This window comes from Aulonocara sp. 'chitande type north' Nkhata Bay, linkage group LG11 (assembly GCF_057382095.1).
Source record: "Aulonocara sp. 'chitande type north' Nkhata Bay isolate Kocher_YH1m ecotype deep benthic linkage group LG11, A_spYH_male_GT1.1, whole genome shotgun sequence".
Classification (NCBI taxonomy): Eukaryota; Metazoa; Chordata; class Actinopteri; order Cichliformes; family Cichlidae; genus Aulonocara; species Aulonocara sp. 'chitande type north' Nkhata Bay.
In genome coordinates this window covers 35062643-35088373 of record NC_141354.1, presented here as the reverse complement: position 1 = coordinate 35088373, position 25731 = coordinate 35062643, and the positions used below count along the sequence as shown (strand labels likewise).

General features: G+C 41.1%; 1 protein-coding gene and 1 long non-coding RNA gene across 3 annotated transcripts in view; one reads left to right on the top strand and one right to left on the bottom strand.

Moving 5' to 3' along the window:
- Positions 1-561: 561 nt before the first annotated feature.
- LOC147319647 (uncharacterized) lies at positions 562-23553 on the bottom strand. The gene is made up of 3 exons (XR_015131564.1): positions 22911-23553; positions 1082-1136; positions 562-989 (listed from the first exon to the last, which is right to left on the bottom strand). It is a non-coding gene; the product is annotated as an uncharacterized LOC147319647 (long non-coding RNA).
- Positions 23003-25731, top strand: part of LOC147319646 (ubiquitin-conjugating enzyme E2 E2) — a 37191-nt gene continuing 34462 nt past the window's right edge. Inside the window, exon 1 of one of the 2 annotated variants that reach the window (XM_086312327.1) lies at positions 23003-23175. Coding sequence is in view for 1 of the 2 variants with exons in the window: in XM_086312326.1 (XP_086168452.1) it covers positions 23729-23804 (76 nt within the window). In the remaining variant the exon portion in view is untranslated. Of the gene's footprint in view, positions 23176-23530; positions 23805-25731 lie in introns of those variants that run through there. The other variant, XM_086312326.1, reaches the window with a different exon arrangement.

Sequence of the window (25731 nt, the reverse complement as noted above, 5' to 3'; positions counted from 1 at the left end):
CCCTGTCTCCCTAAAAGTCCCAAAGCCAGATGCTGTAGCCTACAAAGTGCAGCATCATCTCTGTGAAACACACTGTACTGCATACTGTAATATAATGCATAATATAAAACCACATAATAACTATATGCAGTTTTTGTGCTAGAGAAAATGAAAATTGACAAGCAAAAAAAAAAAACTTTTGGAAAACTGATGACGGTTGACGGTTGGAAGGTCGGGTAGTCGGGTATAGTGCTGCACCAAAAGTCTCCCTGTGACTGTTTAGTTGTAAGCAGGTTGCTGCAGTCGCCAGTAGTTTGCATGGAAGACGCCGACTTGTCTGCAAACACTCACTAACAGTTCAAAAGGTAGTGAAACTGAAAGGTGGTGAGAAACAAAGACCATTTATATTTAAAGTAAACATTATGCTTCTTGAAATATGTTGATTGCAGCAGTAAAGCAGGCCATTTAATCTGAAGGTTTCAGGGTTTTTGCAGGTTTTGTCTCAAGTGTTTGCAGAAAAGATGCCGTCGTCTATGCATCGTCATCCACTGCAACCTGCTAGAGATCAAAGTAATCGTAAGGACGTTTTTAGTGTTGCAATATTTTTGGGGTGTTTTCATCTGATGAACAACATCCAGCAATGGCTCACCAACCAGTCCAGGAGTATTCAGTACCCCACCCCTTTCCAGGCCTGCACGACTGAGGCCCAACATTCAAATTTGGGTTGGGATCAAGCACGATTTTGTCACGGCACACTGAGAGGACTCAAACTCAGAACTTACCACGATCAGTTTTACAAGATTTAACAAGGAAACTCAAGAATATTTTATGATCCCAATGGATCCGGCTGCAGACAGGCTAAATACACAAACAGTGGTTTCCAACTTTCTTTATTCAGCTTCAGCTCTGAATAAAGAAATGCCAGGGTTTTTTTTATATTTAAAATCTCTTTATCGCGTCCTCGTCAAGTCTTCCCAGCTCCCAGCAGCAGAGTCAGGGGCTGAACAGCTCTGAAAATGTGAGAAGAGAAATTCAGTCAGAGTTCACATTTTCAGTTCCTCCCCTGAGGGACCGCTTCACTAGCTTCTGTGCTCTTCATCACCTGCTGATTATCGCAGTCTGCTCAGTTCGTCACCCAAATGTCCAGAGGTCAGAAGCTAAACACACAAATGAAAGAAAAATAACTGTAATGTGAACATAAACTCTAATTTTATGACCCATGTAAACGGTAAATCACATTTACACAACTTCCTCCTCCCTGCCACTTTATCTTTCATAATATGTCCTGCATGTATCACCATCACAACACTGTGATAAACAGCATGCAGGGAATGCAAACAAACCATTAATCTCCTTCTGCCAACAGAAAAACAACCCACACCGCAAACATTTCCTAAATAACCAACTCCTGCTTATTTACACTGCACTATTAAGGCTGCGAGGATGATGTAAACAATGAGACAGCGGTGTGTTTGCTTTAAAAAGGAACTGGAAGCAAAACCGTTTATGAATATTTTACTGTGGAGAGCGGAGAGCGACAAAGAGGACGTCTGGAGTCAGCTTTTGATAGTTTTTAAACGGCCCTGTGTGTGTTTGTGCGGCGTATGAGTAAATAACTGGAAGTAGCTGCGGCACTTTGTCTCCCTCGCTCTCTCTGAATACCTGCTGCCAAAGTACACAAGAGGAAATAATAAATAGAAATGCAAAAAGAGAACATCTGGTGGGAACAGTTAAAAAAAAAAACACATGAAAAATTGTGATTATACTCAGGGAAAATACACAGGGGCCTTACAATAAACGCATGTGTTTTCCTTTGTTAAAATGCATTGGATATTTCTCTCCGAGTTATGACGCTGAAATCTGTCTCCCACACACAGAGCGAGCATTTTTTTTTTTTTGGAAAGTGACCAATGCAGACATGAAAAGCAATCAGATGTGATTGTGTTTGTAATTGGAGAGGAGTTCTGTGCGGCTCCGTAGCAGAACATGGTTGATTGTGTTTGAATAGTTGCTGATTGACTGCTCTGCTGCAGCCAAGCTGTGCACACTATGTGTCCAATAGTTTTCTTTTTCTTTAAAAAAAAAAAGGAACTTGAAAATTGCTTCGTAAACTAAGGAGTTAACCATTTATTCCCCGTGCAATCATATTGCTCCTTAGGTCACAAATTCAGCCTGACTGCTGGACTGAAATAACTCTGGTGAAGAGTCGCCACTGGAAAGAAATGTGCAAGGATGGGTTTTGTAATGAAAAATTAACAAGCTGGGTGAGGCAAAGCGCCGTGCTGTGTGGGAAATAACACAGAAGTATTCAAAAGTGCTACTCTTGTGGAGAGGTAATTATTGTCTTTCATAAAAATAATATTCTTAGAAATACGAGTCATTTTTGGGATTGTACATGCCACATTTCTGGAAGTTTCCTGAACAATAAATAATCTCACATGCAATAATATCACATAATCTCAATCAAATTGTAGCTCCACGGTTTAGCAGTCAGATTAAAAGAGTTTAGACTGGGTATGTCTGAAGACAACTACACAAAAGAGGAGTGTAAAGGCAGGTAAACACTGTGAAATTTCAGATTAAAGACAACCACGATGGAAGAATCACAGTAAAATTTCGGTCACAGTTACAGAGACACAAAGTGGGTGTTATAATAATATTGTAACCAATGAAAGCCTGGGACAAAATTATGTTGTACCAGAAATTTTGTGTGACTCACAACACTTCATCCTACATCTGCATCATCATCACATCGAGAAAGAATAAATAAAGTGGAAAAAAAGTGGAGGAATTGTAGATCTGCCTTCAAGTCCAGCAGAAACCTCTGGTGAACTCAAGCTGTCTCAATAAAAAATGAGAGCCCTCACAGACTGTATATAAAAGATGGGCAGAGCTTCCAGAGGCCTGCGCTATGAAGCACGATTGAGTCTTATCCAGATAACTTCATGGTTAGGCTACAAACCTATGCTGCAAAGCTAAGATATCTAAGATATCAGCATGTATGAAATCTGCTCTTCAGAAAAAATCATCACCATTCCTGGAAGAGCCCTCAGACCTCTGTGTGCAGGTAGTGGGAGGTTTATCAGTAATAAAGAGATTCTGAGGTGCAACTTTATTCCTTGAATTTTTCCCTGCTGATACAAACAATTTTACTAAAACTATTTTTCTATAAGCAAACATGACATCTATGCTGCTGACCTTATATCAAATTTGCACATAGACTAACCTTAGGTTTGAATTCTGTTCAAACGATCGTGGCTCAAGAGTTGGGAGTTTGCCTTGTAATCGGAAGGTTGCCGGTTTGAGCCCCGGCTTGGACAGTCTCAGTCGTTGTGTCCTTGGGCAAGACACTTCACCCGTTGCCCACTACTGGTGGTGGTCAGAGAGCCCAGTGGCGCCAGTGTCCGGCAGCCTCACCTCTGTCAGTGCGTCCCAGGGTGGCTGTGGCTACAATGTAGCTGCCATCACCAGTGTGTGAATGTGTGTGTGGATGACTGGATATGTAAAGCACTTTGGGGTCCTTAGGGACTAGTAAAGCGCTATATAAATACAGGCCATTTACCATTTTACCATTTCTGTTGTTACATGTGAAACATCACTGAGGCTGTTAAATATTAATTTAATGGAATACTCAATGATAACCCATCCATTCATTTCATTAAATGATACAGTTGTAATACTGTTAACTCGTAACCAGCTTTGTGCGTCCTCTTATTCTGACCAATGTTGGTGTAAGTGAATCCAGATAACAGGAAGACTTATTTCATAGTATGGGCAAAGGTCTTAAAAGTGCAATCAATGTTGTCTTAAACATGCATTCTTAATAACAGCCAGCAGGTGGCAGCAATTCTGGTTGCAAAATAAAACAGACATTTTGTTCAATGGCTGGAAATTGTACAAAGTATCTTGTAGAGGAGATCAAAATGGCAAATGTTTCTTTCGTTGAAAGAGATCCTTCCGTTGTTTCTGACATCAGTTTCAAACAGCTCGTTCAGTTGTAACCTCACCAGTTGCTGTTTGGTTGGTTTTGGTAAAATGTTAGATAAATGGAGTGGAGACGGTTAATTTACCTCAGTAAAGAAACATAACTAAAAAATTATGCATCATAATAAAATCATATGTTCAATTTGAAATAACTTTTTTCTGAAATTAAATCCACTGAAGTCTATTTTCAGTATCCCAAAAACAATTTATGTTTATTTTTCATAGACTGTTACAAATATCTCCTTTATGGTTGTAACTGTACCCAGCAAGACAAAGGTCTGTGTTTACAGCACAGCAGGGCATCACTGTGGTCTCCTTTCCCTTTCAGTGATGATCTGCCCTCTATCTTTTTTCTCCTCTCCCCGTTTCTGCTATTGTCTGTGTTCCCTCCATGGAGCCATGACTGTGACTGGTCTCACCTGGCTCGCTGGTTTGCACACCTGCACTCAATCTTTAATCAGTCTCCCTCTGCATTTAATCCCTCGCCCATCCATCCAATTTTGCCAGATTGCTCTGCTGGCTAAGTAGAGGTACCATGCAGGGTTGCTAGTATTTGCACTGTAATCTTTCTGGAGAGTTTAACTAAGACCAGAGCTTTTCCCTCTGGACATAACTCTGGGTTTTCTGCCTTTACTCTGACCTTCTCATGTATGCCACCAGCCACCCTGCCTCCGTTCCCTCTGCCTGCTCCCTGTCCTGCTTTAGTCATTTCATGTTTCTATACTTCTCTGCTTCAGTTCGCCACTCCAGACCTGTAACGTTAACAGAAATGGCCACGGTGACAGCACCCGTTAGTTGCTATGCTCCTTATTTTGAAACATCAGTGATTGTGTTTTAGACTCAGCTGTTGTTGCTGATGTTTCCATATTTGGCAGGATGGAGCAGTAACTTATCTTTTAGAGTTAGCAAGCCTGGTTAGCAACCTGCATTGTGCAACACGTGGCAAAAACAACAGATTTATTTGCACAGCCTGTACCTGTAACATTCCTAACTAAAGCAGGCACATCCCTAGCCTCAGGCTTCAACCAAACCAAATGGTTTTGTAATTTGTCAGTTGTTATGAATCAGCTACAGAGACGGATCAGGCTATTAAAAAAAATCTTAATTTCATGCCAAGAATTGGACGCTTTAATGTGGGACTCTGAGGAAATACTTAAAATGCTTTTCAAGCCACCCTCAAACTAGAGAAGCTGCAGTTGTTTGACTTCATTTTTCAGCCAAGAAGATTGCCACTTGGTTTACAAGAAAACCGATGTCATCGACCACTTTGGGGAGGTGACGGTCTAGACATCTGTGGACTTTTCTTTGAAATAACTGAAAGATAAGTAGTTTTGATTGGAGCAGGAATCTTCAGGAGGGCTCTCATCTGAGTCATATTTGGGGTCTGCCTCTTCAGCATGACACCAAAGAGGAGGTAGTCCAGTAACTGATAAAAAGACCACTGAATGGTAAATGGTCTGTATTTGTATAGCACTTTACTTGGTCCTAAGGACCCCAAAGCACTTTACACTATATACAATCATCCACACACACATTGGTGATGGAAAGCTACATTGTAGCCACAGCCGCCCTGACAGAGGCGAGGCTGCTGGACACTGGCGCCACTGGGCCCTCTGACCACCACTAGTAGGCAACAGGTGAAGTGTCTTGCCCAAGGACACAACGACCGAGACTGTCCAAGCCGGGGCTCGAACCGGCAACTTTCCGATTACAAGACGAACGCCCAACTCTTGAGCCACGATCATCCCTGCACGCAGTGAAGAGCTGGTTTAAAATAAGTGAAGGACGGTATAAAGGGTTCAGTCAGGCAGCTCTGAGGGTTGTGGTAGTTCTTTCTAGATTAAGTTTTACTGGGCTTTTGAAATATTTTCATATTCTTGAGGCTAAAGTCAAAGAGACTTTATTTATCCCCAAGGGGCAATCCAGATAGATGACACCTTGCCGACCATACATACAATACACAAACATCACATTGGGGAGACAGGTCAGGCTAGGTAGCACTGGCCGGTCGACCACATGAGCAGCGACCCCGAACCGAAACCATAGAAAATGCACAGCATGAGGAAAGACGAGGAGAAAAAAAAGAACTCCCCCCAGACTGAGCTTCAGCAGGGAGATCAGTTTGAGAACAGGAAAAAACCACCTCAGCACATGAATCATCACATCTCACAACATAGAAGACATAAGCTTCGAAGGCGTTTGGAGGGGTTGGGGGGGTGAGTGCAAGTATGTGTCAGTGTACATGCGTATGTGTGCGTGTGCGTGTTAAATTGCTGTGATGTGACACAACAGATGTGGGACATCAAAGGGAGGGTCACTGGTTTGCATCCAAAGCCCAGCTGCTCTCAGGAAAGACACAGACTGGCTTCCAGGGCTGAGGAACACCCAGGTGTGCTTATATGCTGAGCACATAAATGAAAATCATTTTCTATTGTGTGCAACATAAACCTGCTCACTAAATACATATAGGTAAACAATGTGTTGTTCAATGATGTTAAAACAAACCTCATGCTCATTTTTTGCAGCAAAGTCTTCAGCTCTGACTCAGACTGGAATGCATCCAGCTCTGCTTGAAAATAGACTTGCACGGGACTGATCCTCAAACAGAACAAGACAGCAATAAAGACCTCCCCTGCAGCCTTGAATTTGATTTGTTTTGGTGCTGTTGTGGGGAAAAGTCAGCTTCATAGCATTATGTGAGTACTTTATTCTGAAGAGAGAAATCAACATCATCATCTCTGTTTTGAACTCACAAATATCAGAATGGAAGTCACGCAGGCAGACTAGACTCAATTTTCCAACCTCCAGCTCAGTGAGATTTCTTTTTTTCTGCTGACACAAGGTTTTCATTTCACAGTAAAGACATGCTTCTTGCTTCAGCTATTACCTGAGAGGTGTACCTTTTCTTCTCTTCCAGCTAAAATCCACTTTCATACCAACTTATAGCTGGTTTTAAGGACTCAATCCTATCAAAGAAACGCTATAAAAGTCCATTAGGACCAAATGCCTTTCTGTGACATTTCAGGAGGATGATTACACCTGGTAAAACAATTTAAAGCCTCAAAGGATCATTGAGCATCAAACGATTCTGGACCAGGAGTTCATTTTTCCATGCTTATGGGACTATAAGGAAAGCTTTTAAAGAACCTATCCTTCCCATGCTCCGCTGCCGAGCGGCTCTCACTTCTGAAAAAGACAGATGATAGCTTTGAATGACCTTGACACGCTTTGCTTTGTCTCATCACTGAGCTGCAATTCCAAGCAAATCAAGCACTGCCATGCCTGAGCAAGAGAGAGAAAACAAGACCCTCAGGAATACACACACGCACATGCACACACACAATCTCCCAACCCGGTCACACCTTCTTCACTTCACCACCGTGACATTAAGATGACAGCAGCACCAAGAGGAAATGAGAAACATGAGAGTGGGAGGTCGGGTGATTAGTGCAGGTCTCACAGCCCCACCTTGTGTTCAAAGGCAGGAAGTGACACACATACAGACACATAATAGGGATGAAATAAAGATTATTCAGTTGCTGAACACATTAAAATAGAGTCCTCATAAGCAGATGGACATAAAGACAGTGGAGCTACAGTTTGCTGTAGAGAACTGGAATCAGGTTAGGCTGTGCTGGAATTGCTACACTGTTGTCACTGACGCACTGGTGCACGTGTTATGCTGCTGCAACCTGTTTTATACAATAATTCTCATTTTTGGCTCAAGAAATGGACTCATCATCCTTACAGTGCACATAAAAAATGAAATAAACATTGCAAACAATCTGAAAATAAAGAATCCCTTTCATTTTACCTCTGCTGAATCATGAGGTCTGAATGAAACTAACTAGTAACTAATCGAGGGATAACCATCCAGTTCTGTTTCTCACAAGCTGATTTGCAATTACTTGAAGGTACATATTTTATTTCACTGTTAATCAACCTATATGTAAAGTGCTTTTCAAGTTATATTTTATTATTTATTCATCAGAAAAATATTTCCAGTGGCATAAGCTTAATTTTATTTGACCACATGGCTAATTTAATCCTTCAACATGGAGACAGAAATTAAGTCAGACAGAGCAGTAAAAGCAGGACCTCGAAGAACAACTTAAGGGAAGCTAGAGGAGCTTAAACAGCTTAAACAGGGCAATCAATGGAAATTCTGGGATTGTGGACAGAAACTAACTGGTTGTCTGCTTGATCTAATGTTCATGTTTGAAAATCCAAGACTAACAGTGCCATAAAGACCAGTTACTTAATGGATCGAGACTTCATCCGTAAAGATTTGCAACAGTATCTTTCATCTCAAAAATGGGCAATCAAAACTACCTTCATGGTTGTTCCTCTTGCAGAAAGTCGGCGCTTATCCACAAGAACTTTCACACAGACTCACAAAATACTAGCAATAGAGAAAACAGACTTTTAAATTGGATCCACTATAAGAATACTGTGCATGTGATCAGTACAATCAATCAATAATAGCCTAATATGAAGTAACAGAAATCAATAGTGCAAATCAGCCTGTTACCAGTAATTCAGAAACACCCCAGGGTTGTTTTTTTTTTAGAAATCTCTCTTTTTAAAAGCAGCATACATTAAATATATGTTGTAGTACGCCTCAGAGCCTGCATGTAAAATATGTGCAGTTCCCATTTTGCATGCTTATTAGCCACATTAGCATTCAGTTAAAAGCACCGCTATGGCTAAGTGAAGCCTCACAGAGCTGATAGTCTCTTGTTTTCTGCTGCCCGTTTCTGAAGCAGATCATATCCCAGTTTTCAAACGTGTCATTAAACAGTAAACTGTCACTTTTACAGACGCCTGAATCTCTGATTGAATGCTGATTGCAGAACAGAGAAGAAGATCACGATGAAGCAGCAGAACGACACAACAGATGAATCCTGCTTGTTGGCATGAAAAATATTAAAGGCAGTCAACTGACATGGAGCAGATTAGCGTTTAGATGAATAATGAGAACGTACGGAGCTGGTAGATGGGCATATTCAGCATTGATGGTATGATTTCTCTCTCTCTCTCTGCACTATAAAAGACGTGGCTACTAGCTGAGCTCACGTAGGCTGAACCAGCATTAATCTCATAATTTAATATTCAGTCTAAGCACAGCTCTCAGAAAAGGGGAATGAGAAGAAAAGCAGCTTGGCCTAAGGGGGACGGTGTGATTCCGAAATGTTGACAGTGGCCTCTTGCCATCAAAACCACTGAATCTTATCAGTTTTACAGACTTGTTTTTTGATTGTCGACTTATTTCTGCAGATGAATGCAGATTATTACAGATGGATTTCGTTCCCCCTCTGTTCCTCCACCCCCGTGCCTTTTTCGCTCACAGCAACATCTGTGACAAATATAAAGAATACAATGAAAACCCACTTAAGCTCACTTAACACTCATGCATCCAATCTGCAGGAGGGTCCGATAACAAGGCTCTGCCACAGGACTTGCAGCCTACTGCTTCTGGATTGGAGCACGAGGGGTGAACGAGGGAAGCTAGTGAACATGCAGGACCAGGTTTTGGATTGTTCTAGGGGTTAAACTTTATCCACTGGATTTCCATCACAAAAGCCTCCTCAGCAGTGAGCAGACGTGACCTTGGGGCCTGCCAGGGACAAACTGAGGAAGTGAATTCAATGAAGCGTCCTCCATTCACGTGTAGGCCTAATAGGTCGCTGTCTATCACACCAAGTACCCGACCCTAGGCACACCTCCTCCTCTTACACTGGTCAGAGTCCCTTTATTATGCTGATCTAATGACTGTGGAGGGTAATCCCAAGGACCTTCATTTGAATCAGGGTGATGTGTTACGCACTCAGCCAGATTTGAACTGACACTGGGCCCCATACCTGCCAACTTGGGTGAGCGTTAAAGTCAGCCGTTGCAGTACCAAAACAAATTTATCCTTCTACAATTTGTGCATTCGTTTATTCTGATCTCATAGTAAAATCTCTTGATGCAAAAAAACAAATACCTGCACACAAAGAAAGCAGTGGTAGAACGTGTGCTGCAGAGATATGATATTGCTGGAAGGATCTGTCTTGTTTGAACAGTAATAGAAAATATCTCAGTGAGTCCAGTTTGACAACAAAATACAAATTATTTATAGAAATATTTGTCTTGATACTGACCCTAATGATTTAGTTTCAAGAATATCGACTTCACCAGCTCACCTCTGTGATCCCTATAACTTTCTTATCATGATAAATAGCCGACTGTATGGTTACACTTTTAGCTACACTTCGCACTTTTGCTCTGGAAAGCTCCTGCCCTTCCCCTTCCTCATGGTCGGGGATTCCTGGAACTCAAGATTGGGGTTATCGAATTTTTAATACACAATTATCATGGGCAAAAGAATCTCTAATAATGATATTATTGTCATAGCTATAGCAGGAATGCGTAGTTGTAATACTCCGTATTGTGACCAAAATCACAAGAACTAATTTTGGAGAATAATCCAGTACGATCATAGAGTGCATATATTTAATTAACGTAGAACAACAATTCTGAAGTCTTGAACTTCACTGTCATCATTGTGGGGTTTTTTTTTCCTTTTTTGGACCATAGTTGTATTAGTGGAGACAAGACATTAAACATATTGCTAAGCTGGGCGAGCAAGAAAACAGGCTAAACAGAACAAACTTAAAACTATCAGACAGATGGAACAACTGCCACCTATGTGTAAACCTTTAAATGTTTTTTGCCTTTTAATACACTGAAGAAGACCAGACAGAACCTGCCTGTCACTCGAATTGATCACATCTCTAATAATGCAAAACTTTAACCCTTAATACAAATTAGAGGAGTTATACACATTAAAAGAATACGCAAAGTAGAACAGCCATGAATGAGGTATCAGCCACAGGAATTAAAACGCCTTTATTTCTTCTGTAAAGTTGGGTACTTTAATATGGGAGTATATAGCCGACCTGAAGTGGCCACTTAAGGAACTGCAGTTTTTTTTTACATTTGCACACTGTGGTTTTGAATTTTATTACTTATAACTCATTTTACTGAGAAGGTGCCAAACAACCAGAAATGATACCAAAAAATAAAAAGAAACAAATATTTTTTTCCATAACTGAGTCACAGTGTAGACCTTTTATTTCCTGCTTTAAGGGAGTAGAATATGTGTTTCACAGTTACATGTTCAACAAATAGACAAAGTGCTAAAGACGAAACTACTATTAACCACTCTGGTGTTTTGGAGAGGGGAAAAGACGGTACTGGATGCGATGTTTGCCATTACCATGATTGCTGACATGGTCAAAATAAATTGATGAGATTTAAATTTGTGACGTACAACCTGTTTACCTTTTGGTATTCAGTCAAATACATCGCTGACTTTATTCATTGTGTGCTCATTTTTGGCTCTTGAAGTGCAGGGAAAATAAAAGTATTTGAAATTCTGGTGAAGATTAACCACAATGCACAAAAAATATAAAAAGTGTACAAGTTTTTACAAGTTATGAACATCTTTCAGTTTGTAAACGATCATCAGTGCTGCTGTACCACAAGGTCATTGGTCTAAGTGAAGGTGTTGATCCGATTTACTCATTAAGTAAAAACAAAACTGTTTTTATTTCAGATTTATATTTTTCACTCATGAGAATTTATAACTCAGAGAGCTGCTGAGAGAGATGCAGACTCCCAGTCTTCTTTAATTAATGCTCAGCACAGTGAACTTCATAAATAAGTATTTTCTCAGACTTGGAGCCAACCCTCTTCAGCCCAGCAGACGATTTGGTGTGTCCCTGCCTGCAAACTCGTGTGAGATTATTCAAACCCAGAGCACAATTTTTAATTCTAGCCTAGATCCCAGAGTTTCCCAGGACACCAAATAAAGTGAATTACAGGGTAATGCAGTGAAAACAGTGCAGCAGAAGCCTAAAAAGAATCCACGTAATGAAATGCTGCAGTCATAAAAATATTCCCTCAAATTACACAGAAGTTTAATACAGCTTCATTAAATGATGCAAAATCTAAATATATATATATATATATATATATATATATATATATATATATATATATATATATATATATATATATATATATATATATATATATGTGTGTGTGTGCTGTTTTCTAACTGTGGAGAGTGTTTTTCTTTTTTCAAGTCAAAGAGACATGGGAATAAAAGATGCAATAAAGCTTAATGTGTTGCCTTACCAACAAGGTTACAGCCTCAGGGCTCCAGCTCCCCCGGGCCCCATATTCACTCTGTGTCAGTCGCTTTATGAAAAATGCACCATTATATTCCATAAACCAACTGACCATTAAATTATAGTGTCAGCTCAAATGATAAAGCTCTCTGATAAGGCATCTTCATTTCCACACAGCCATTTTACCTTTGCTCTGATGTGCACGTTGCATATTCCCAAATGAATTTATGTTTCAACAAATTACCATAAATAGCGGGTAATCAGGGACTGCAAAGAAACTGTTCGCCCCGGGGCCCCTTTTCAGGGTTCATGTTTATGGGTCAAACAAATGAGTCATTCTCTGGTTTAAAAAAAAAATCGGAGCTTAAGCAAATAAAACGCTGTTTTTTTTGTCCTTCCCTACAAGCAAAGAATGTAAAGCATCTACACAGTGTGATTTTTATGAGGATTGGAGACAAACTGGTGTAAGAAGTCGATTTAAACGTCCTCTTTAAGATCCTTTAAAGCAACAGGAAGCCATCAACACCATAAAAACACTCCAGAGAAAGTTGCAAACACAGGCAGAATGTTTGGTGCTGGCAGTAAATTCAAAATAATCACTTTTCTTTGTTTTGTCCATCATCTCAGTACAGTTATGGTTAAATGCAGGCTTCCATGATTAGTAAACCATTTAATTTATTTATATTTCATACAGCTTCCCAAGTTGTTGAATTTGATCCTACATGGAAAATCTAATATTTTTATAATAATGGATTGCATTTACATAGCGCTTTTCGGGACCCCTCAAAGCGCTTTACAATACCACTATTCATTCACTCTCACATTCACACACTGGTGAAGGCAAGCTACAGTTGTAGCCACAACTGCCCTGGGGCAGGCTGATAGAGCCGAGGCTGCCATATTGCACCATCGGCCCCTCCGGCCAACACCAGTAGGCGGTAGGTGAAGTGTCTTGCCCAAGGACACAACGACCGAGACTGTCTGAGCCGGGGCTCGAACCGGCAACCTTCCGATTACAAGACGAACTGCCAACTCTTGAGCCACGATCGTTCCTTCCTTGTAAAAGTTCATATTCTAGTTTGTTTAATTATTGCACACCTTTTACAACCGAATAATATAAAAGCTATTATGCCAGTACACACCTTCAGTGCACGTGGCAAATTCTCAGGCTATACATTTTCCAGTGAAAGTAAACAATCTGAATCTGATAAATCTCTGTGTAAACAAAACATGAAAAGCCTGCTGCAATCACAGACTGAGCCTTTACGTGTTTTATTGATTCTTGAACAGTCATCCCACGGGGATATGAGTCTGCAAAGCATATTGGATAAATCATGATTTATTATTTTTCTGCATGTGAAGAAATGCTGCCAAAATATGCATAAATGTAATTAACTGACATTTCACTCAGTGAGTTCCCATCAGGCACTGGTTATCAAACAATTTATTTCTCGTAGTTTACGACCGAGCTTGCCCTCAGGCGTGCCCACAGATCACTGTGGATTGACTCTTGGGGAGGCAGAAGAAAAGAACAGTGCTTCCAAGTAAGCCATTACCTCTGCCTATGGGGTTATTAATCCACACAATAAAGGTTTTAGCTCTCAGCAACCCAGAGAGAGAGTTACAGTGATTATGGCCAAACCAAACAACTTTACAGCAGTGAGAATGAGGCTGAGTTTAAGTACTGCCTGCTATGTGCTAAATATTCCTTAAAGAGATTAAGACCTTTGTTCATATCATATTCATATCAACTGTCTAACTCGAAGTTGCACATATTATTAAATCAATAAGTAATATAAAATACACCATGCTGAAATAGGTCATTCTACACAGTGTGTGCTATAATTGTATAGTAAGTTTGCATTTATATGCACTGTGTCGTTACTGCCGTCAATTAAATCTCATAAAACACCTGCATATAAAATGTCACTCAATTGAAAAGGAAAGAAAATTGTCACCTTTTGTTTTCTTATTATGTCCTCTAATAAGGCTATCGCTACTGATGAATTAATCGTTAATAAGCACTTACTTTCTAAAGCTGGTTTAAAACGACATCTGTCTTCCAGATTTTATAAGCATGTGTTTGTGTTCAATTTGAAAAATAGTAGAATGCTGTAATATAAATATAATGGCTTTTAGAGCAGAATATTTCTCTCTAAATTGTTGCATATAAACTGGTATTACATGAAAATACTAGTGCAAGTTCAGGCATTAAAGACTCTTTAGAAATGTAAGTTTGACTTTCATTTCCAGCGATCACTATTCTTACATAAGGCACCGCATTCTCCGGGTTTACCTTTTATCCTCTATGAAACTATATAATAGTACTTTACTACAGACAACGTTTATGTTCACTCACCCTAACACATGGACGACTTAATCTGACTTGGCAGTCATATGGTTGCAGTTACCTTGCTTAAGCTGTTTTGTGTTAAGCATAATGAGAGCCATCAAACTCCGGTAAATGCGAGACACTCCTCAAAGACCCTCCGCTGAGGACTTTTCAAATGTGCCACGGTAACAATTACATGTAAATCAGACCAGCAGGCTGGAATTTTAAAAAGTTGAAACAAAAGAGATGGATGAGAGCAGATGAAACTTTAATGGATGTTGAGAAGGAGTTTGGTTATTTTAGCAGCATTTGAGCCAGAAAGAAGAAAAGATGTTAAATCAGATAAATAACTAAACCTGATGAAGTAAGGCAAATATTTTTCTTATGATTTTCTGTTCCTACTTCATATCAAGCTTTAATCCAGTTTTTAAAAGGTGATTTAATATCCTTTTAGTTATTTTCTGTAATTTGCGTACAGATACTATTACAATGGCTGTCTGTGAAGGTTCTCAGTCATCCAGGTCGTCGTAGTCTAAAGAGCCTCGAAAGAAAAGCGTTTGAACTTCTTTAAGGCTACGTTCACACTGCAGGCGAAAGCGCATCAAATCCGATTTTTTGACCCTATGCGACCCATATCCGATCATGCTATGACAGTGTGAACGGCGCAAATCCGATATTTTCAAATCCGATCTGGGTCACTTTCGTATGTGGTACTGAATCCGATACATATCCAATGTTTTAGAAAGCGACTGCTGTTTGAACGGTCAAGTCGCATTAAATCCGCCTTTTACGTCACCGACACAAGACTGAAGCCAATTATCAGCGCCCGAGAAGACATCGCGAACGCTTCCTAGCCATCCAGTGTAGATGTCAGTGAAACTGTTGGGAAGACAACGTAAACATTTTATTTGTACTGTATAATCTGCAGATTCTGACAGAAATCTACAGCTATCCTTTGAAGCACCGCTCCTCTCTTAAACAGCAATAAGGATCATTATTAGGTTATTTACATTATTATGTAAATAACAAAATAACTTAAAGCAAAAATTGGGAAACGTAAAGTCCGAAGTCTTTATATTAACGGCCATCAGTCAAACAATACTGTTTGTTCTTGGTCTAAACAGAGCGCGTTGTGTGTGACATCTTCTTTTGCGCATGCGGGCCGCTTTGAGCGTTCACACTAGAGCGCGTTTGCTGTCGCATTTTATTTGTAGTGTGAACGAGGAGACAAAAAAATCGGATTTGATCAAAAAATCGGAATTGAGCATTAAGACCTGCAGTGTGAACGTAGCCTAAGTTGCTTAAAGACGTTTCACCTCTCATCCGAGAAGCTTCTTCAGTTCTAGGATCAAATGGCGCAGAGTCTCGGATTTAAGCCCTGTGGGAGGGTCCCCCAAAGAGGGACAATGGACCCCCTAATGATCCTCTACAAAATCACATGAGCCAAGGTGTGAAAACAGGTCACAATCAGCCAGGGTTTCGGGTGAGCTCATTGTGAAACCTGGCCCCACCCTATCATGTGATTTTGTGAGGTCAGATGGCCCAGGATGTGAGTGGGCGTTAAGGCGTCTGGGAAGGGATCTCAAAACTGGATTATAGATGGCAGACAGTTGGTGTGGTAAACCACCGCCTCTGTTCAAAGATGGCCGTTCACAGAGAGTGGACTCTTTCAAACCGTCTGTTTATTACAATGGTTGGTACTCATATTAAACACGGATACAGTTTTAAATAATGAGGTCAGAGTATGTACAAGTAATCCCCGTGAGACTGCTTTAAAAAACTCAGTTTCAGACAGTTTTTTTCTGCACTTGACTCTTTATAGATATTTCTAACTGGGTCATCTTCCCACTAAAAGCCTCAGTCATATAGACCTAGAGACCAGTCCACCACACCCTGGCAACATTCAGCCACTTGGGGGAAAAAAATCTGTATTCCCCAACCAAGTTCCGAGCAGTTGCTGGATGCTGCTGGCTATATGTAAATAAAATCAATCACAAAGGGGATGAGAAAAAATAATAATTACATAAGTATAAGAAATAACAATCATACCAGCAGTGTAAGGATTCACAAATGCCAACAAACTCTTGGAGATTTCTGAAACTATCGTAACGGATTTGAGGGGATGTGGAAAAATATGTTTACACCTGAAAAAAACACGACCACAACAAAGACTGAGGAGGGAAAAAAGTGCCAGTATTTTATTTGTTTCTGTCGTTTGGCCGGTGTATAAAACGCTGGGACACGACCACATGGTAATTGCCTATGCTGTGCCAGCACAGCATAGGCATAAGTGCTGGCCACAACATCAGCCACCTACATAGGTTACATCCTAGACTCCACAAAGATCTCCCACAGAAGCCTAAATCAGGCATTTAGCCTGGCTTTAGCAATACATTTCACAGCAACTGCCAATAACCTCTAGAAATCCCCTTTTAACCTGTCAGGGAATACTAACTTTTTCCCCATGAGCAGTGGTTACCAGGTGGTTGCCAAGAGGTCTGTAGACCTGTGTGGCCCGAATGCTGCTCAAACCCTCTGCTTATGTGGGACAGACAATTAAGAGAAAATTGGTTTAAAAGGTGAGGTAGAACTGCTTGTGTAAAACAGAAGATGAGCAGGGATGAGAGTGCATGAATAAAAATGTGGAAATATTCATACGAGGTCCCTTTTAATAACTTAATGTTCCAATGAAACTACTATTTTACCCCAGCCTTCAGCACAAGCAGTGTGTAAGTGCCTTAATGCAGCCATAAAATTCTTTAATCATGCTTCAGCTGCTAAGCTGAGGGTTTTACCATGTGTGGCTATAACAAGCAGTTAACACTATCTAGTAGCACCAAAGCTGTGATTTTAATAATGATAAATATGCCCGCTAATTCAGTAGTCAATTATTGTGTGGAGGTGTGTTCATATTTACACTATGAGACGCAGATCTTGTGAAGACTGCAATTATCTACCATCTATATGGAATTAAGGCTATTTAAAGATGGCAAATAGCAAGAGTAGTGTCTGCAAAATGAATTCATTCTTATTTTATCTGACCAGTTGGCAGTTATTTAACCTGAAGTGAAATGGGGATTGGAACTGCTGTTTGAGACTGAAGAAGTGCTTTAGTGCTTCACGGATGCTCAGCTGTGTGGATGGGAGAGTTTGCACGGTTTCACAGCGAGTGCACCACACTTACTTTCAATATTTCATGAAAGTGCTGCACGAGCACAGTGTTGTTTGAACGGAGTGAATCACTGAACAAAGTATTTAATTCATGCATTGACTTTTCCACTACAGTTAAAACATCACAGAGCTATTTCTTTGGGGTGTGGTTGTTCAGCTCAGCAGCGTTGGGTTTAGTCGATATTATCGTGCTGCCTGATGCAGAGCCTCGGGTCCTGTCCGCATTTGTTTCACCAAAAACGGTGATGTCACAGCTCCAGATATTGATGGATATCACGGGTTAATGGAGTGCAATGAGAGTGTCACAAAGAACTCTATCCAAAAAGATGCCACTAAATGTCATCCGCCACCACCGGAGTCAGTGCGTGGTTAAATTTAGGTGGGTGAAAGCTTCATGTAAGCGATTCCCCGTGGCTACGTCGTGATTCACACGCTGCCTCAAAATGATGCTTTTTTTGGTTGATTTTCCAACTTCTTGCAACAGCTGTGAGGGCGATAATTCCAGCGTTACACGGGCACTGTGAGGAAATTAATTTCTCCACAGCCTATAAAAAGAATGAAAAATCACCTCTCTGTTTCAGTTACTTATCTTAAGGCGATACTGTACCAGCTGGAGTCTAATGAGCACGGTCACGCTGTAATTTTGGAAGTTCACACTGACCATTCACAGCCCAGCTTTTTGTACAAATTAAATTTGAATTCCCTCTTTTTTCCCCTTCAGTTTGTGTTTATAAGACACACAACATTTCAGGCTGCACTGACAATCATTCGGGCAGTGGGGCTCTTTTAAATTAACGCTTCTCACAGTTTCTTGTAGACAGACTCACAACAATGAGAGACCCACAGCAATATTTGTTAAACATGAAACAAACTTGTTGCTCTTACATTGTCCTCTCTGACTCCAGTGAAGCGTAATCTGCCTTTTGTGCAGACTCTGTTTGTGTGATTCCTTCACTGTGCTGCGGTGACTGATGGATGCTTGTACACAGACTAAGAAAGAGCGAGAGAGACCTCTCAGCTGAAATGCGAACAGGGAAAAAGCATCTTGGACAAAGGTCTTAATCTCTTTGGAAATTAGACAGTTATTATGTATGTTGCAGGCCAACGAGGCCTACTTTGACTTTGCTGTGTGGGCGTGTTGTGTTGCTGTCTTCCCAGCCTTAGGTGCCACCCATTTTCCTGTATAACCAGGAAATGTCTTAGTAATTAACCCTGAGAGTGCTTAATCTATGTGTTTATTCTTGCTTGAGGGAGAGTGCGCGTTAATTCTCATCATTGTTTCCCAGTTTTATTTCAGCATTTTTGCTCTGTTTTTTTTTTTTTTGTTGAAAACAGGTGCTCGGCTGTCCCTTTAAGCTAAATTATCAATTAAACCCTTTTTTAACTCCCTGCCTCCTTTTCCTCGTATACGTTTATTGTTCCTTCTCCACATCTGAAGCGTGGACTCTCTGGAGAGCGTAACAAATGAACACTCATCTGGGATTCAGACCCAGGACTTCTTAAACGTGTTATTTTTGCTTAGATTTCTTAGTTTTTGCTTAGTTTTCTAGTAAGCTAAACAATTCACAAGGACTACCAAAGTAATGCATAGTCATAAACATGTGCATAGCTATCTGTTATCGCAACTGCACACGTTTAAACGTGTGCTGGCTTGCAAGTGACACGTCAGTCCTGTTAGGTCCAACATTTAAAGATTTCTGTTTCTGCTGTTTTACAGAAATTGACCAGGGTACTCAATCAGACATGCAGCAAACATAGAACAGAGGAACAGAGATGTTTCTGGATTAATGGAGAGGAGTGCACATTTGAAAGCAGCTTTAGACAAAAGATGTGACATTTACTGATGTAAGTGGGTCTCTTCTCTTCTCACGGAGGGGGGGTATGTGTGTTAGATCTTTGGGTACAGCATTTGTAACTCTTTAATCTCAAATACCCACTTACTATCTATTTGGATATGCAATTTCATTGTGGAAATCACCATTGAATCATGTAGTTGAAAGCTCCATTAAAAATGCTGGTAGGTGAATGTATGAGCTGTTGTTACGCTTCAATTCTCTTCTTTTTTTCGTCTTCATTGTCTTTTGCATGTGCCCCTGCTGCTTATGTAAAATCATGATTTTCACATCAATTGGCACAGAGCAGGGCGAATCTGTTATTGTTTGCTTGCATGCATCTTCAAAGCCACAGATTTCCACTCTTAGTTGGATGTGAAAGCACAGTCACGGCTCTGTGTTCAAGCTGAAGCCCAATGTCCCCTCTAAGCTCTAAGCGCTGAATGTTCACAGACTTCAACTGACGTCACCGCTGCTGTCGTGCCACGATCGGTGATGAAACACCAGTTTGCCAGGCTTGAGATTCAATTCGTCACGTTAATTTATTAGGAATTTAACATTCAAAAGCAGATCTTTTTCACTTGAAGGTTTCTGCAAAGTATTCCAATCAGTACTCATGCTTTTAGACTGTGATTAAAAGAAAAATAACAGGCAAACTTGATGCATAAGAGCACTGGATCAGACTGTGCTAACAGGACTACACCATGCACTCAAAAGGTTTACTTTACTTTATTGTTTACTTCCCATATTCCTCTGTTTTCTGGCTCTTACCCAGGTCGAGGTTGCAGGGGCATGCTCTAACCACCTCGCCTACGAGGCGTCAAGGAGGCATCCTGGTCAGAACCCTGCACCACCTCAACAGGTGGATGACAAGCTCCTAACCCAGACACCCTTTTGAGGAACCTCATTTCTGTTGATCGTATCAGCGATCAACAGAAATGAGCTGTCACTTCCCACAGCTCATGGCCATAACACAGGAATGTAGATCGACCAGTAAATCTGCCTGCCTTCATGCTTACTTCTCTCTTTACCACAGACTGGTGCAGCATCCCCATCACTCCAATTCATCCATCAATCTGTGGCTCCACTCTCCCCCCACTCATGAATAAGAACCGAGAAACTTGAACTTCTCCACTTGAGACCCCAAATGATTCCCAAACCAAGAGTGGGCCCTCCACAGTTTCAAGAACCATAGCCTCAAACTTTTCATCCCAGCCATTTAACACTTAGCTGCAAACCACCACCATGAAAGCTGGAGGTTTTCACTCAATGAGGCCAACAGGATCTGCAAAAAGCAGAGACGATGATCCTGAGACCACAGACATACCACCCCCCATCTCTTGGATTCACCTAGAAATTCCTTTCATAAAAGCAATGAACAGAATCGGTAACTAAGGGCAGCAGTAGCGGTTTCTCCCAGAACAAGTCTGACTCGTGTAAGCTGCTGTGTGACTGAGAATCTTATAGCTGTGTCTAAACACGTCAGATTTCTTCAGTGTAAATTTGTGTGGTCACTGGTTGATGACTCGGTTCACGTAAATAAAACCACACGCATGCATGCTGCAGGCTGTTTTACTGAACCAGATAATCCCGTTCGGTGCAAGGCTCATTCAAACCACCATTATGAAACACCTCTCAGTTCTAAAAACAGCAATATCATAAGATTAGTAACACATGTTTTTATTTAACATCAAAACTTCCTCTGTGTGGACTCACACAGTCATCACTGTACAGCGCTAGAGTGCTGTGGGCTACGCATTCTCTCAAGCAGACTAAATGGAAAGCGTATATAAAGGGACAAAAAATTCAATCAGAAAGACCTCGACTACATACTGGTTTCACAGTGGGACGGCGCCGTCCTCTCACACGTGCATGTATCAAAGCCTGTGAGCGCGTAAAGGGAGAGCACTGGAAACAGGCCTCTCAGCCACCGTTACAGCAATCCCTCATTCTGACTGAAACATGTTTACACAGAGTTAACAATGCGAAAGATCGAAACGTCAAACAAAGAGTTTCCATAAAATGTTGTGTAATAATGAACACCTGTCAACTGTGGCTTTCATTTCCACAACATATTAAAATGTGAGGTGCAATTGGATTTTCTTCCACTGCATGGTTTAAAAATAGGTATGTATTTCAGAGGAATGACTGCTTTCAGCAGAGGCAAAACTATCACATCTTCCTAAAGATGAATATATCTGAGTTTTGCACTTAATGATAAAGAAATTCACATCAGCCAAAGCCTATTTTTCAAGACATTTAAATGTGTATGGATTAAAAACAAACCGTCCCCTTTCTGTCCTAAGCGCCACTAAACAGGGAAGTGTATATTTATGCAACTAATTACATTTAAATGTATTTATATAGTGCCAGTTCACAACAACAGGAGTCATTTGTAAGGTAAAGACCCCATGTGCACACAGGCTGTGACTGTAAGCAGCTGCAAACATCCTACAGTGGAGGCTGCAGGATGACAGGACTGTAAGTTGGACGGGTGAGATGCTCAATAATAAATAAATAGACATGTTTTAGCTATTTATTTACTTATTTGTAAATCTCCAGCAAAAAAAGGGAAAAGTATCCATGTGAATGTCAATAACTGGTGATTTTCCACAGATGGGAGGTGGGGGAAATACATACTGTGTAAAAAAGGTCTGAACTATTAATTATGGTCAATGCCACGAATCCTAGCTTAAGTTACAACATCCTGACAAACTGTAGGGTTTTTTTTTTTAGTTTGTTTGGGGGGTTTTGTCCTGAGGAGCCAAAACCCCTGTAGCTTTAAACTGAGTTATCAATGTCCACCATTTCTGAACTACTTTACACTCATAAAAGTGTTGATTATACCAAACAAATGTATAATAAATACTCTGTGTGTGCACAGAGTTGCAGGAGTTGGGGCTTTAAGCTGTGTGCAATTCAATAGGGTAGAGTAGGAAAAATATAAAGGAAAAACATTTCCTGCACACACGGGGCTCGTAATTTGTGGCTCCGCTCCTGAACACACTCAGTAAAATCTGATAAAGACATTTTATATGTTCCTTTACAACATACTGAAACCTTATTCAGATTCTCCCCCCAGAGACACCAAAACATGTTCCCTACTGCAGCTTTAAATCCAGCTTTATTGTGATACACATGATTTCAAACCAACTTTGCAGTCTTACAAGTGTCTACCAGAATAAGCAAACACATCATGCGCTACAATGTGTGTACATATGCTGCAATTGGGCTTAAATACCCGTGAGCTGTGTACATTGCAATAGGGTGGAGTTGGGAGGGGAGGTAGTGGGGCTGCGGGGTATTTCTTGCACACATGGGGCTCATAATTTCTGGCTACGCTCCTGCACAGGCTGATAAAGACATTTTATATGGTGACTTATTGTTACACGACTAACGTATTTATTCCTCGTATTAAAAAAAGAAAAAACTTACTCATTAGGCCCTTTACTGCTTTGGCCTCGCGTAGGCTACTTCTCTCACCAATGCGGCGCACGTGCACGAGCGGTGTGCGCAGACCGGGAGCGCGCGCGGAGGCGGTCCGGGGCTTCCTCAGTTTTCTGTAATCGCTTTTCTGCTGCTGCTACCTCCAGTTAAATAGCAAGGACACGGGAGCGAGCAGGCGGCCGTGAGAGGATATACTTTTTTCGGTACCTTGGGATTACGACGCGGAATTGCAGCATCGACGGCCAGCTGTCAGGTAAGGTCGACACACGCGTTCAGCCGCCGTAGATCCGCGAAAAGTAACTAAATGTCCCGTAAAAAGTGTCGTTTTCCAGTGAAGAAGAAGGGAGGAGGAGGAGGAAAAGAAGGGGGAGGTGGTGGTGGTGGTGGTGGATGTGTGGGACGAGCCTCCCTTTGTGCCGAGGCAGGGTCACTGCTCTTCACCGCACAATGTGGACACTCCAGAAACGGCGAGGAGCCACACGTTTACCCCCCGCACCGCCACCGCACACCGCTCCGCTGGCACTGCCGCCACTCACCGTCGGACGAGTCCGGCATTAACGCCTTCTCCTATGCGCATTTTCATTGAGTTTAAAACACCGAGGCCTGCTTCTGCTTCTTTTTTTCCCTTTAAATACCCCCCTCAGCGGTAATATAACGCACCCTTCTCCTCCTCCCCCCGGCCTTTTAACGTTAGCTAGCTCCCAATTATGTTTATGGTCGCTTTTGTTTTAGCCGGCCCCTTTTGTGTGCTTCACCCCCACAAATGTTGACCTCCTTGCTCTGACAAAGCAATGAAGTGATGTCTTATGCCACACACACCTCTTAACTTGTGTCCGTTGTTATTTTTGAGGGGATATACGGACCCTGGCATCTCGAAACCGGGTACGTTTCAGCCGTTGGTGTCCTTACCGTCACCGTGAAACGCCCCCCCCCCCCCTCGTAGAAAGACGACCTATCCCCCGCTTCAGTTGATCGCTTTTATTCATTTCGTGCCTATCAGAGAGCTTAAATCTATCAGTTTTGCTTTTAAAAAATAAGTTCATGGTATTTATTCAAGCCCAGGGGCGTTTCCAGGATTTAGAAAAACAAAACAAAAAACAGGTAGCATATTGGGGGGGGGGGGGGGGGCAGAAAAAATCTGAATCAGAAAAACGTTGAAAAAAACATGTTGGGTACCAATTTCAGGCTCATGGTGTGACATGAAAAATGGTGCTTAACCACAGATTGGGATTTATTTTAAATTTTTTTGTAAAGTGGCAACACAGTCAAAGGGTAGCAACTAACAGCAACCAGACACTGCTGACAATCAGCTGCATTCAGTAACTTCAAGAGGACAGATGCAACTGTGAGGCTTGAGATTGACATTTGAATGTGGTAAATGCATTAGAGGATTACCTTGCTACAAAGCATTTTGCCAAATTGCAGTATTTGCTCGTTGTCCGTTGCTTTGTCACTGATGGTTTGTTGCTATTGGACATTCCCATCTCTGGTCAGTCACCTCTACCTTAGAATGTCCACTTCGCACCACCCCGTCTAAATCACTGGATATGGTTTTCATTTGCCATGTTGCTGCCAGTTATGTTCTTTTTTTTCCCCCTTTCTTTTTTGGGCACCCCCTGGTGCATGCCCGCCAATTTCATAACTTTTAATGCAACATAATTACATGAAAAAGTAAGGGCTTGAATAGAGGTGGATATAGAATAGAAAATTAGCTTCACTGTGCACTGTGAAAACCCATCAGCTGGTATTCTCCTGACATCACTGATGATCAGAAATGGAGGGAAAATTTACTGAGATCATTTGAAGGCAACTAGCTCGGACACTTTCTTTGATGCTTTTTAGATGAAGAAAAGAAAAGAAGCATAGGGCCTCTGCAGGACTTCATGTTACTGTAATTTGACTCGCGCTATCGGCCTTACTCCTTATCCTTTTGACTCCTTGGGGTGAACACTCATGGGTTTTTAACGCAAATGTATTCATGCAAGTAATGCAAAACTTACATCACTAGCTTTACTGCGTGTAACTTTTAACATGAATTTAATCTAAAAGGTCATTATTATTATCAGTTTGGGTTTTTTTAAATGGTTTAAAACCTCCCAAGGTGAGCTCAAGTTATCAGCTGAATCATCTGAAGTTCGGCAAGCACTGGGCAGCACTTTCATGAAATACCAGCTATTGCCACTAGATGAAGCATTGTAGGAAATTCTTAATTATAAAGATTTCCTGGCAAAAGCACAGGCAAGTTTCTTGAGGAAATGGAGACTAGAGGTACAAAGAATTGCCAAAAGTAAAAAGAACAAAACATTTTAAGTTGCCCAGAGGTAAAATGATGCCCCCTGGTGGTAAGGTTTTAGATAACTTACAAAACGTAACATAGCATAGGAAAAGTAGATTTATTTGTTTAAAATCTGCAAAAGAATATGTAAATAATTTTCAGTCGGGGCTGAAGCCACCCCACGGCCCCCACTCTGGACACACCCCTGTTCCTGCGTTGTCTTTGTCGTTCGTAAACAAATGAGCAACAGAACCAGGGTAGTGTATTGATATTTATATTTTTCATCCACAAAGAGCTTTCTGTGTCTCAAACTACTACCACATTATCCAGTAAAGAAGAGGAGAGAGTATGACACAGAGCAGTGACAGGACCTCTAGTTTGTTTTAGAAATCTAGGCCAGTGGAGTCTACCTAATGACTGCTCTGTCTGTAACCCCTAGCAGACTATTGGGTGAATGTCTCATTATATTCTTAACAGGGGCCTTATACATGTGTAATCTGCTGCACTGTAAGCTTTGACAAATGTCTTTTCATC